Below are 14,877 nucleotides of genomic sequence, written 5' to 3'. Positions count from 1 at the left end.
AATTCCATTAAGTGTTTAATTTTCTCTCTCTGCCATCCTTTATTAATGTCATTATAGTCCCTCCAGCTGAATACTGTTATTGGCTGCTCTAACTAAATGGCTCAGTTAGCTAAATTATAGTGAGCTGTCCACTTCTTTTCTCCAAAGTCCCTGCCAGTGGGCTTACAGTGGGGATGATGGTGGTCAATAAAGCAATACTCTTTTGCTGTTGCTCTACAAAACATGCCATTTCAGCCCTGCATCAAATAATGAACAGTGGGACGTTGTCATACAGCACTGGGGGAAAACACGGCTGCCTTTCTCCGCTTCAGTTAAGCCTCAACGACAAAGTCAAAACATGTCATCTGTTTCTTTTTTTCTTTTTTCTTTCTTTTTTTTGAGCCTAATGCTTTTATGCTTAGAATTTAGTCATCTATCTCTGTGCTGTGGATATTCACCCATCTGCTCTGTTTATCCCTTGCATCCCTCCTCCATCCATCCATTCATCAGTTCTCTGTTGCTTCTTCCACAGTGTAACCTTGTAGCCAATTAAAGAGCACCACCACTACTCTGGTGCCTGCTGCAGTGACACCTGTGAACCCTGTTTACTGAGTTGCATCAGAAAGGTTACTTCAAGCCTTCAATCCGGCAAGGCTCCCTTAATACTAGCTAGACACAAACAGAACAAAACTTTTTCTGTTTTGTACTCCATACAACATCACCATAGGGACAAAGCATGCATGTCTAGACTTGAAAGAGGTATCTTTAAACATTCCAGAGAAGTAAAGCTTAGGAGGAAGCTGGATAATGGTTGGATTATAATAACAGCTGCAATGTATGGCTCCTGAAAGGTGAAATAAACTAGAAAAAGATGTTAGGATTGTGCAGCCAGCAGTGAGACCAATAAGTCCTCCAAATTAAACGACCACATAGGTCGTTTGACCATGCCCAAAGGAGCATTTTCTAATTAAGCGCCCTTATCAGCAGGACATCATCATTTGCCAAATTACTGTTAAAAATAATTACGTTTTATGATGTGACTATGCTGTGGTTAAGGTCTGATAAGGTTTATGCACAAAAACCACCAGGTTAGGGTTACGGAAAGATCATGGTTTGTGTTAAAATGATCACTTGAAAAGAAGATAAAGATAAAGATAAGCAGCCTTCATCATCATGGCAACATTAAACACCTCGGCAATTGTAGTTACGGTTTTTAGAAAATGGGTTGGAAATGGGAAGCGAACATCAGTCTCCTGCAGCAAAGTCCACTAAGTCCACTTTTTGCAAGTTAGGATAACCAGCCACCCAACCCACCACCTCCAAATATGTAAATTTGTCAGCTTAAATAGACGTCATCTGAACAGGAGGGTCGTAATTACTACTGCTAGATGGTGTCTATCAATCAAACGTAACTATAGGTTGGTGACTGACATTACAACCTATTGTGTTGTTTTTCTTGGGAGGACAGACTCAGTGAGACAAATGAATGCTCTCACTAAACCACAGATAGGCTTCATACACAATTGATATACTAATTTAATATCAGCTTGGTATGTTTGGAGCCTGAGAGATATTGGCTGTGGTTAATGATGCCATGAATCCTGATTCCAGCACGCTAAAAAAAAAACAAAAAAAAAAACAGAGACATGTTTCTCCTCCCGCCTGGCCAGACGCACACATACTTCTCACTGAGCGACACTGCTAATCCACACGGCGGTGTTGCGAGGCTGTTGTTTGTCTGCTGGGTGCCAGCCCCCTCACTCTCTATCTCTGTTACCCTGTGCGGCGCTGGTGTCATTCCTGGGGAGAGGCGATGATTAAAATCCTTCTGTCGCTATCACAGCACGGCCTCGTATTGTGCCGTGACTCCTTGCCTCCGGTGCAAGCCAGACGCATTGTAGCCGTGCATTTATCTAGCTGTCTCCACACCACTGGCGGCAGACGGGTGGGCCATGCTCCCTGCTAAAGCCCAGATACTTGACATTTGTCTTGGGAAGAGGAAATAAAAGTGCAGACTTTGGAGGAACCCTCTGGCTCTCCATGCAGCTATGAGAGGTACTGATGAAGGTGATGAACACTTAAACATGAAGGGAGCAGTATGTGATTTGCTGAAGCCTCAGGCAGTCCACTTACAAGGAATAGATCCCATAACACAAAAACAGGCCATACAAACAGGGAATAAAACCTCCAGCCCAGGTAGTTTATAATTGAGTGACATTCAAGCATCATGCTCTAATCATGGGTCACTATTGTGAAAAGGCCACATGATGCTACAGTACAAAGGACCCATGTGTTGCAGAAATATATCATTATGTCAAACATATTGTAGAGCATAGGATCCATTCATTTATAATGTTAAGCTGAAAGGAAGTGTGTTCGTCTGTGCGCACATCCAAGTGTTTGTTTGTCGTTTGTGATTAGAATTTAAAAATTGCACAGCCCTCTCTATATTACCTGTCTGAACAGCAGGAGGCAGCCAGATTTATATCTAGCCTTCAGCTGTAATGTTCTCGATTTAGTGCAGTCACCACAACAAGAATCTTGCACGGCGCCACAACGACACACACTTTTTAAAGAAGAGGGTAAAGAAAAGCACACGGGGGATGAGAAACAGCTATGCTAATATCTTAATCACAGGCTGATCACAGCAAACCATTCTCCTTCTGACCTCAGCATTGAAATTTCACATGTGATGAGCCAGAACAGCTAAAGAGTACACAAGGATTGGACCTGGCCTTTTTCTTCATTTGAGTGTTTTCAGTTTAATTAGATTCTCAGGCATCATGATCAAACGAGCAAGAAGAGACAAAGCTCAGTCCGTCCAGCACGCTATCACCTGAGTATCTGTCATATTCAGATGTCATACTTGTGTCATTTTGAGAGGCAAGCTGTGTCACGTCTTAAATACCCCCTTCAGAATGTAATTAATCCTCTCATTCAGGCACCTGGCATTTACTAACTAAATTCTCCTCTTGTTATTCCAGACATTGAGGTTTGTGAGTATGCATGCACGCATGCTTAGCGGTGTTAATGTGCACGGATAATTGTCTGTAAAGGACTTGCCGTACCGCCAAGGTGTATGAAGCTGGAGGCAGCTGTTCAAACCTCCTTGAGCCTGCTATCAATTAGAACGCAGTCCTTAACAGCATTTCAGCTTCACCTTCAAACTAAACTACGGGCTATCAATCAATATATATTGCAAAATGCTGTCTTAACTGAGAAACTTTAGGCGCAGCAACTTACGTATTTTACCGACATTATGCATTGCTTGGAAGTTATTGGAGCTATTCAGGATTAAGTACTTTTTCCCAAGGGCACCTTGTAGATTCAATTTGGGATTATAAACCAGCGTAAAGAGACTTGTTAGACGAAAGAGAGCCAGGATGCTACCCACCTAACACCAGGTCACGCGCATCCTCCTCCCCCCTGACCATTAGCCCTCTGCCACTTAATCGCTAGTGCAGTATTGCAGTGTGGAGCTTAGAGTGTATTTCAGCACAGGCACTTTGTCAAAGTCATCCTCTGCTATGGCCCAGGCGTGTGCTGCAAATGGGACTAATTAGTAACTTGCAAAGACAGAGGCACAACGCTCATCCCACAACACTCAATCCTGGACAGCTAAAAGCTAGTGCCTCACCCCCCTAGTGTATTATGTAAGACACATGGTATTGACAATATGTTAAAAACTAACAGTTAACACAAACAGTATGGCCTGGTTCACAGCCAGTCAGTACAGAAGGCGGTCACAATCTGTAGAGCACCTGTGAAATGTAACGCCATTCAGTAGATTAGCCTCACTGCAAGCTAATTTTGTGAAGCCCACTCAGAAATACTCAATTCCCCTTTAATGTATTTGACATGATTTCATACTATCCTACTTTTTAGACTGTGGATTCATGTCACCCCCAATTTTGATAAACAAGGCTATGCAACGTTTGCTAAACAGCAGCCTCTGTGGCTACAAGTGGCAATTTCAGGAGAATAGTAAAATAAAAGGCAAATGCTAAAACAGTAGCATTTAAAAGTAGCACAAGTTGCTAACATTAGCTACCCTAAGCTAGTACTGTAACAGGAAGATTGTTATATCTTTGTTAAAAGTGCAGCTTTAAATATGCTAACTTGGCCAGTGCAATACACACAGAAATATTTGAAAAATATATACAGTACCAGTCAAAAGTTTGGACACACCTTCCCACTCCCTTGAATAAGAAAGTGTGCCCAAACTTTTGACTGGTACAGTACACATCTCTCAAAAGATAACTACTGTACAAGCACATTGTGTGTTGTAGTTCTTGACATTTTTCAGCACAGACCTCGATGAACCATACTAAATTCTTAATGTGATAGAAAATCTGTAAAAAGCAAAATGTTGTCAAGATGCAATCTATGTCTATATGTACATGTAAGTGACTGTCATTCCTCAGATGTGAGGGTGCAAAGATAAATGCTTTTAGCATACCGCCAGCTCAATATAAAACTTAGAATGTACTCAAACTGACATTTGACGAGATATATCCTGTCTCATCTACCACCCTGATAAAGACTGCCTCTCAACATGTAGCAGATACTAACTCCAGGTTAGCAGCAAAACTTTCTGTATGAGAACACAGGCCACTTATAGTAAGCAATTGTAACCCATTAAAGATTTTGAAATATCAACCTTGGGATTTAAAGAATCCACTTAGCTTAATGAAAAACACGTCATCAGCTGAGGCTGTGAAAATATGAGCTCTGGTCATTGAGCTGAATGGGTCTGAAAAAAGACAAGATATGAGAGTAATGGGGACTTTATGGGGCAGACATGCTGTTTGAACATCACTTGAGTAAATGTCTGCTCTCGCTCTAATTGGTATTGGTGTCATGAAGTCTCACTCGAGACTCATCGATGGGTTCAAGTGTTCTCGCAAACTTTGGTAAAAGATCTTTGTACAGCCGGAGGCAATTGGTCAGATTTCCATCAGAACTGTGCCAGTTTTTGAATCTTCTGCTGGATATTAGGCGCAGCAGAAAAGGATCACAGATATCTTAATACAACTGATAGTTTGTGACAAACTTAATTATAGAAAAGCAACTGTTATGATTTTTTTAAACCACAAATAGAAAGTATAAGGTGCTATGGTTTTCAAATTTAATGGTTTTTACAGGAAACCAGCAGAGCATAGAGCATACATTTTTATTTCCCTGAGGTAGTTCTTTCTGAAAGGTAACTAAATGAAGATGAAGATGAAGGTAACCGAGTGAACACTTCCTAATTTTTCTCTCAATTACAGTTGTGACTTTTTTCAAGGGAGCAATAAAGGAAAGGAAAGAACCTGAAAAAAAAGATTAAGAAACCAATAGAGACTTCTAGACAGTAACAATCCTGCTATAAAAGCGTGCAGTCTGTCCCCCCTCGACTGACAACTTCTATAAGCTGTCTTTTTACAGTGGGTTGTCGAGGGGTTATTAAGGTTACCCCTGTCAAACAAGAGAACATGTCTCCATGCTTCCCTGCGTCAAGTCCCACATGGAGTCACACCTCTCTGACGGCCATCCATGCTATTCAATTTTGACACCAATATTGCATCTCATAACCAGGAGATCCAATCACCTTCTACGTGAATGGAAGGAGAGCCAAGCATAATCAGTCGTGGTCAGGTAGAGATGGGCAGCAGAAAGCCAAGGCGCTGGCAGGGGCCCAAGGGCTGTATCTGGGTTCGCATTTAGGTGTGTGTCTGTGTGTGTGCCTGCTTGTTTGACAGGTTAATAAACCAGCCATTGTCCTACAGAAAGAGTACCGATGTGGGATTTATTTGTGAGCTTAAGGTTTTATGCTTAAAGCTGAACTAAGCAATTTTAGACACAAGTGAAAAAATGGCTGCAAAGATTAAAATTCAAACAATCTGTATTGTACACTTTGATCACTTAAAGCCGCTCTAATCAATATTTGAAATTAAGAAGAGATGAAATGGCTGCATATAATGTGAAAGGGGTGGCTCTACAGTGACAAAGCCACTGAGAATTATTGCCAAAGCTGCATTTGTACACAGATCTATCGAGCTTTTCAGCATCAAGTTTGTTTCCAGATGCAGCAGTTTTCAGTGAAAGAGCAATAATAAACCCACTATACGCTACAGCAGACAACGTTAGCATGTAGCTGCTAAACGTAATGGAACATTTAGCAGCTAAAGACCAAGATATTTACCTCAAGAGTTGGTGGAGACCAAAAACAGAGCTACAACTAAGACATTGATGATGATAATATGTCATTGTTGTGTTTACATCTTGTTGCCCCCAAGTGGACAAAAAATCTATTAATGCAGGTTTAAGTGCTGAGAAAGGCAGAATATCAAAGATTTAGTCTAATAGGCTTGCTTTAGTTGACAGTTTTGTGTATCACTTTTAAGTGACAGCTTGACCTGTCAGAGAAGACGTCCACCCATTGACAGCATTTCATTTGTGCAAATACAGTGAATATGTGGGATCTTTCCAGGGGGAAATGCAATGCTCCATTGATTTTGGTCAAATAGGACACCCTCCCAGGAACATTTTAATGAAGATGAGAGACTTTTAGAGATTTTTAGAAACTGTAGTTGCAGTTTATTAAAAAAGAAATTAATCAAGGGATGGGTGGTTTAGTAGATGTTTATATGAAGTAAACACAAGGTTGTATAAAATAGCCACATAGACTGAGATTGTCTCTTTTAGGCAAAATGTAGATGAATTCAGACAAAGATAAATATTAGCAACTGTTTTTGTGCTTAATGATGGCCATAAGAGATGGACCAGGCAATAATAAACAGTGTCCTTGGAAGTAGGGTGCTTGGTAATCAGCTAAATTACAGAGAATACAATATTACAGGAAAGGAACTGAGAAAAATGTTAAACATCACAAGTTTCAGTCCAAACTCATCTTAAGCAAAGTGATCACAGCGTTTTAACTCATTAATTAGCCCACAGGATTTTTTTTAGCTTCTAAGCAACTGCGAGGAACCCTTCACTTAAAATCAAAGATTTTCAGCCTCAGAGGTCCCTGAGGAACTGTTGGAGCTTAAAGAGTATCCATGAGGAAGTTTTTCATTTAGAGAGTATAAAACATGTAAATGTTTGAACCAAAACATGGAAACATGGAAATGTTCGCTAATGAAAGCTTCAGCGGGAGGCTTCATTAGTGGAAGGTCTCCAGAAAGTGAAAAACAACACAGAAATTCTGTGATAGTGATGCAGGCTTCACAGATAAGTGTGCTGAAATTTTGATGCTCACAACATCTTTCCCTCCTCAGACACAACATCCATAATGCCAAAACAATATGCAGTCATCTACTTTCTTGTGATATAGTATATTCATTTTTGCTTGAATGTTCCATTTTCTTGCAGTGGTTATTGAATGTTTACAGTGAACCTTGCAGGTCATTGTGTTGTGTTTTTGTTGTCCTTCTTATTTCTGTTTCTGCCTGAGTATGAGACATAAACAACATAAATCCCTGCATTGCAGTGGCTGTCACCGGTTCATGAATTAGTACTACATTCGTAAAATGTGTGTATGTGTCTCGAAGTAGACGATGAAGCCTAATATTATGGGATGGCCCATATCTTCCTGTTTTCAACCAAGAGTTCTTTGCATGAAGTAGCCCAGCCTCAACAGGGCAATGGCTAATGAGCCAGCTATGAAGACGCAGCAAGGACCACCGCTGCACTTCTCAGGATAAAACGCTTGAAAAATCAACAAACTACCTCACATCTTATCTTGCAGCTTATTTTGGCCATTTTCTCAGGCTTTTTCCTCACAGTTTTCCAATTTAATTGCTGTTATCTTTACTGTACCGAGTGACAATACTTGATATAATTTAGTTGTCAGCTGCAATCTTTGCAACTCAGAGCTTCAACTTGTTGATGGCACAATAAAAGTGCCAGTGGTCACCATCAAGGCACTGGAGGCTTAAGTATAAACAATACAGTATGAGCAATGCCTAAAGTGACACAATGGAAGAAAAAATAACACATTCCTCCTCTTAAAAATGAAAAGTTGAATTATTAAACAATAAAACACACCCTTGCCGTTACTGTTTTAGTGCTACAGCCTTACTTGGTCGGGAATGACCAGTGACTTATGGTGGCTAATGTTAGGAAACTTGATACAGACATTGTGGTGTTACTGAGTCAGTTCACTGACTTTATGGCTCTTCTTGTGAACTATATTTTATCATGTCTCATCAATATTCAATAATCAATATTTTAATGGTTTTATCACAAAGGTAGAACAGGAACTAAATACAGTGTACAGAAACATGTTTGTTGTTTACTGTTACATAGTCCTGAAAAATGTTGGTTTTAAATCTCAAGTTTATCTCTTTAATATTGAATATTCGTGACTAAATGAGCAACAATCTAAGTTAAAGTTAGAAAAAAAATCTTTAGTTATTATTTATGAAATTTAAAGCTCCAAATCTCATTGTGGGTGTGGTTTGATCACATTTGATTGACAGTGGCCTGCTAATATAAGGTAACAATCCAAAAACTGTCAGCACATTTTGACTGAAATATTGCTAAATTCTGATTGGTCCACGGAAGTACTTAACATCACCTTTTACAACTGAGCCCTGTCAACTTCAAACCAGTGAGCACAGACAAAAACACAAATACAGAAGTCTCTCATGTGAAATACTGTAACGGAAATTTAAAAATTTCTATCGCATTAAGTACATTTTGCATAAAATTGTGTGCTCTTATTCATATTAAGAAGCCTATCGGAAATATGAATGTACTGTTTGTTTTCAGGGCCTTTAAAACGTCACACTGAAGCCATATCTGTGATTTAAATCCACCACTTACATCTGACAAATGTTGCACCTACCTGTCTTGGGCTCCACTGAGAAGTACGGCTGTCCATGGATGATGCTGTAGACTACTCTGGCACTGTTCCCATATGTGGGGTCATCTGCATCTGTGGCTGCCACTTGCACTACCATGGTTCCTGTGGGCAGACAGCCCTTCATTAGTTTCCAAGACAACATCTAGAAACTAAGTCAAACAGAGCTAAATGTGGAAATAGTCATCATATCAACAGAGCGTGTGACCAATTCTACTTGAAAGGGAGAAAAAAAGGAAGAAAGCAGTGAAAATGTAACTTCTGAGGCGGTAAATAATCTCATTAGTCATTTGTCATTCTTTGTTGGTACTGGTGTTTACTTTACTTTTGTATGGTGTTTTATTTTTATACACAATGACTGAGTTTAAAGCAGTATTTCACTGAAACCCTCAGCAGCACCAAAAGATCTGACATGTGCTATGTACTGGCTCTCAGCCTCAAGCGCTGCTGAACAAATAACACTTTCAGTTCTTGCCATCATTTGCAAGGATGGTGCAGCAGGATTAACGTGTAACTCCTTGCTTTTAGAGATCATTTTGTTGCCATTGTCTCCATTTCTCTCTCACAGATCCGTTTGCAGCATCTTTTCGGGTAACTTCAATCTGTTGATTCAAATTCAGCAGCCAAATGGGTTCTGCAACCCATCTGTGCATGTTAAAGAGGCACTTCACCCCCTCCAAAAAGATGTATCTCATATCATACTGATCCCAAAACTGAAAACTTTTTTTTGGTTTTAGAAAAGTCAAAGAGTTTGAATTCATCCTCCAGCAATGTCATAGGAGGACACGGTATATGTGTTGTACTAATGAGGGCTCGATAAAACTAGAGAAAAAAGAATTTTATGGCAAAAAGTTTCAGAAAAAGACTTTTGCTCCCTATTTTTGAAATTCTTATTTCATTTTCCAGTTTAACTCTGTGTTAGCATGCACAGACATTAACACATCCATTTCTGTTTTCAGTTTCACTGAGAAGATGTACTGATCTGCAGAAGGCAAACTGTGACCATGAAAATGAAATGACGACTGAAGGCTAGAGGCAGGATTGTAGTCTTGTAGCACAAGCATCTTAAGTGTTATTTGCTTAGGATGTTCTGTCACATTCTTTTGCTACTACACAGTGAAAGACCATAATGAAGTATAACAGTTGGATGGATGAATTGTAATGCTGTTAGCACAGCGATACAATGTCAATATACCCCGATGAAACAAGAATACCTTAAAATACCATAAATTAATCTGTAATTTACCCCGGGCAAATTGGTATCTGGAAAGCAGCTTTCCAGTGCTCATGTCAACAAAAAAGCTTGCAGGTAAGATGGCAGTTAAGCCATTAGTTAGTACAATTAGCAAGCATGTACGAATTCATATGTTAGAATTAAATAATTGGCCAGGTAGCCATAATGATAATTTTACTAACACAACATCACTGGCTGTTAGATACTGAACCAAGACTGGCTACAGTATAAAATAAATATTATATGTATGTTAAATTGCAATGCAATGAAGAGATTTTAGTTATTATAAGCATGTATTTATATCACTTTGGTCTCAGGAAAAAAACTGACATGCAGTGGGATACTGCAGATAAAGTTATAGAGTTCAAGATACCGTATATAAAGCCAGATTTTATTATAGCGCCCAGTGCTGTAATGTCTCAAAATCCTCAAACTTCTCTCCATCTTACAAGAAGGAAATGTGTTTTCAAACTCGACTGTGAACTCTCCTGACAACTGACAACTGTTGTCTCTGTGTGCAGTACAGTATTGTCCTCTCCCACTCTTCCTCAGAGGCAGAAAACAAGACATCAGACATGACTCCTTACGCATTTCTCTTTACATTTACCGACTGAACAAGGTTGATGTGACTTAAACTGACAGCCATGGCTCGGAAGGTAAGGCAGAAAAGCGTTTGAAGATTTCAGAGCGAAAACATAATCAGCGACAATCAGTGCCAATCAATTTCAATAGGTCATTCATTATGGTATAAATGAGCCTTGTTGCTTCAACTGGGCTCGTTTAACGGTTATGGTTTTTTTTTTTTTTTTCCAAGTGAGGAAATTTCAGGTCAAAGAATTGATATCTGTCTGATAACAGAAAGGAAAAGCCATTTAATAAATTGTGAAATTATAACAAACAACCATTATGGTTCAGGGTATTTTTTTGCTGATAGACTGTACGTCAATGTTGCCATTAAAGCTGACGCCTATAGTAGTCTCACATTTAGCAGTGGTGAAATCATCAACAACAGACATTGTTGAAATAACCTTGAACATGAAAATAAAACCCCCACCATTTTCCGAGCATGCTTTTTTCCAGTAGGTCAGATTAATAGCTGGTTTATGCTTGAATATTTCACTTTAATGGGTAGCTGCACATATCTGGCTAAGCTTGAGTCTATATTGTAGCATATGACAGAAGGTGCTGTCTTACAATTTGGTGATATTTTTACTTTGAAGCAAACATCCTAATAAAAATCTCACTGCATGAGATGTATTTTACAGGCTTTTACAGAATGAAGTGATCATGGAAATTGAAGATTAGAGTCTTCCATTCTGGTCATAAAGGAGAATTAACAGGCTCTGTCCCTGAACGTGAACAGTATAATAGAAAAAAAAAAAAAAGCTTGGTGAAGCTGGAGAAGTTATCACCAGGCCAGTTGTAGAAGGACACCTAGATTATATCATCACCTCTTAGTCATGACAGGTTATATTACAGGTAGTTTAAAACACCAAGGTCAAAGGGTGGCTGTATGAAAGAGAACTCAGGCGACATCTAAATCTCTATTACAGGTTGATAGTTAAAATCACTTCACACAAGGCTCACTAGACAAGGTTGTAAATTAACATTCAATATGGACTCGGACAGCTTTTAAAAGTTTATTTTTTTAACTGTTTTCCACAGTTTGTTTGCCCCGTAAGTGCAGCAAACATCTCGCTTCTAACAACATTGTCAGTGTGAAAGGTAATACAAGCCACTCGAGCTGCCTGTCAAAAAAAACAACAAAAAAAAAAAACGATGTACACCCTGAAATTTGAATAGATTCTTTCTGCTCCGCGAGGCTGTCATCTGCTACTCAATTTGCCCTGTCTGTGTCCCTTCAATATTTGTCCGTCTTCATTGACATGATGGATCAGATCTTCACATTTTTTATTTATTCACTGCAGCTGTATACAAAACAGGTTTCCTAATGAATTCTGTATCTTGGATGAGCAACTGTCATCTGCTAGTAATGAAAATAAATGTGGCATACGTAATCTGAATGGGAGACAGGTATTCTTCAGCCACTTGCATATACGGGCTGCATCCAACTGTCAAGTACAATATGCATATCTGAGTACACACTCACAATGCAAATATGTTGTCTGTTTGTTTTGAGGAATGTGACCCAAAATGTGACACATAACTTTTATATTAATAGAAACTGCATATGTTTTCAAATGAAGGGACGTCGTCTGCATGGGGCAGTAATGCCTTATATTTTCCATGTTATAAGAGGAGAACAAATTTGAAATCAAATTCGTAACTTGAAAATTGAATTGCAAAGTACAAATATGTTAAAGGGGACATATCATGCTTTTTGTGATTTTCTCTCTTGACATCAGACTGTTCGTACATGCCCTCAAACAGTCATCTGTTCTGTAGTCTCTGTTGCTAAGATTGTTCCACGGGTTGTTTGCGTCGTCTACTCGCATATTTCGGATCAGATTCGGGTTCAAACATGTACAGATGGATTTAAGAAGTTTCCAATTCGAGTAAAGAACAATAAAACGTGAAAATCTGACTACTATTGTTTGTTCCTCCAGGACTTTCGAGGGGCACCTTCCTGAAACTTACCAATCAGAACAGAGTGGGTTCAATGGGAGGGGGGCTTTAAAGAGACAGGAGCTAAAACGGCCTGTTTCAGACAGAGGCTGAACTGAGGGGCTGCATAAAGGGCCAGTATAAGATAAATACGGAGTTTTTTAAACTTTAAATCATGCAAAGATATTCCAGTAGAGCCCCAGAATATGAATATAGTCCTGGAAATGTGCATGATACGTCCCCTTTGAGAAAAATCAATATAAAAAAATTTGAACACGTTCCATTTAAGCCCAGTAATTTAGCAATGCCTTCATGAGTATTCAAAGCTGCCACCGTTGATTAAGTTGATTATATTCATGCACATTCACACCTGCTCCCCACTGTTTCGGATAAGCAGGGATCATTGCTCAGAGTTCAATTCACTTTTATTTGCAATTGCCAAGTGAAATTATATTACACTTTTAAAGAAAGTTACTAACTGCCTTTTGTTTTCTGTGAGCTTTAACATTTTTAACATTCATTTAAGTCTATTTTTATACCTCACAATGCAAAATGGAATTAACATGATATCAAAGCACCAGAAAAAAAAAAATTAGATCTACTTTCTCTCAATAGAAGATCCCTTTTCCCTGAACAAGAACACCTTTTTCATTTCTAGAATTAAATGACTATCCCATCCTTGATCTCTGCTCTTATGAATTAGACAGGAACAATGACAGCTGGATATAGGACTGGTGAGTAGTAAATTCAAGAGCTGTGGCCTTGGGTTGACATTACATTCTCTATGCTTGTAATGAGCCCTCAAACTGCTCCTTTGGCCCTTTGCTGTGCAGCAGGAGAGAGCCAAGGCTCACGATTGTCACACCTCCAACTGTCCTCAAGCTCTCTTGTCTTTTATTTGACATCCCCGCCGTGATTAAGACAAAAGCCTTCAGAGATCCTCGGGCCATAAGGTCTGCATGTGTATGGACGAGCACTGCCTCTAATTACTTTAATTAATTAAATTCATGATTTCCTCTAAATTGAACCCATTCATCAGCAGTGCAGAGCTGTGACCATTAATGATTTAAAGACATCTATAAAGGAATTATTGAGGACAAGAGGTTCTTGGCCCTTCCCTGTTCTTTACTGCATTGATAATTGCTTTGAGCAGATATTTACAAAGAGTGGCAATGCATTATTCTCCTGTTGTTCTCCCAACTTGTGATGAAGACCTTCACAGGAGCTGGCGGAGTAAATAAAGTGGCAAGGGTGACCCTGCGTCTCGACGCTCGTGGTGTGAATGCATCCCCCTCTGTGGTTGATGTACCAAGTTGCTGCCTTATCTTGGGTTGGACACGAGACTCCAAGCCCTTGTACTCTAATCCTCTGGTTCCTTAAGCCTGAGCTCTGTACCCCCCGTTGACAGTCGGCTGTGTAATCCTTCAGAGATCTCCATGCCTGTGTTGTAAGCAAAGCGCTGCTTCCCTTGGAACGGCTCCGACTGCCACTGTATGCCTGGTGATATTTTCATTTTGACTTTGAAGGTACCAAAAAAAAGCCATAACACCATTGTTTTCACTAATTTAAATCTGTATGGTACCATGCATGTTTGAGATGCTGAGGCAAAGAATTAGCTTTTCAGCTTTTTGTTTATATGGGAGTACAATGTGCTTACATTTACTGTGTTGGTAAAACCCTGAAACTTGTCTATTGTGTTTCACTCTCACCGCTCATAGTGTTGTTTCAAGCATCAGCAGACAGCTAGTTTAAACGAAAAGCCTGCAAAAACCCACAGTACACTATCTTACCACCATCAAACAGCAGAAAGTTAGCGACTAGTATTTAGAAGCTAAAGACATATTTTCTCAGGAGTTTGTGGAACCAAAGTGAGAGTGAATATTGGACTTACATTTGCCAGGTAGCCAGAAATATGACACCAAATGAATTCTAATATTGCTCTGTATATGTAAATTGATTGCTAATTAAAGTGTAAGCTAAAAGGTGATGATATGTCAGTTTTCACAGCTTGTTTCCACGGCCCGCAACACCCCGTTTTAGCTTTAACATGCCCCCTTCACATATTCTAAAATGCATTCAAATCCAGAGCACACTCCCCCACCTCCCCCATGACACTGACAGCTCTGACTCTAAGTTACTCTGGCATCCCTTTATCTTACCCCCCGCCTACACTGGACATGTTTCGGCCAAGTTTTTTAGTCATCCAATTCAGTTTTAATTAATAGACCAGTAGCATAACCGCTTGTGTTTC

At 39.5% G+C, this 14,877-nt stretch overlaps 1 protein-coding gene across 1 annotated transcript in view; it reads right to left on the bottom strand.

Moving 5' to 3' along the window:
* LOC121888598 (cadherin-7-like) overlaps positions 1-14,877 on the bottom strand; it is a 106,904-nt gene that overhangs the window by 49,384 nt on the left and 42,643 nt on the right. Inside the window, exon 3 of the mRNA XM_042400215.1 lies at positions 8,813-8,932. Within this exon, the coding sequence (XP_042256149.1) occupies positions 8,813-8,932 (120 nt within the window). The remainder of the gene's footprint in view (positions 1-8,812; positions 8,933-14,877) is intronic.

The sequence above is a fragment of the Thunnus maccoyii genome, chromosome 21 (genome assembly GCF_910596095.1).
Source record: "Thunnus maccoyii chromosome 21, fThuMac1.1, whole genome shotgun sequence".
NCBI lineage: Eukaryota > Metazoa > Chordata > Actinopteri > Scombriformes > Scombridae > Thunnus > Thunnus maccoyii.
The sequence above is the reverse complement of the archived record's forward strand: the minus strand, read 5'-3'. Positions and strand labels throughout refer to the sequence as shown.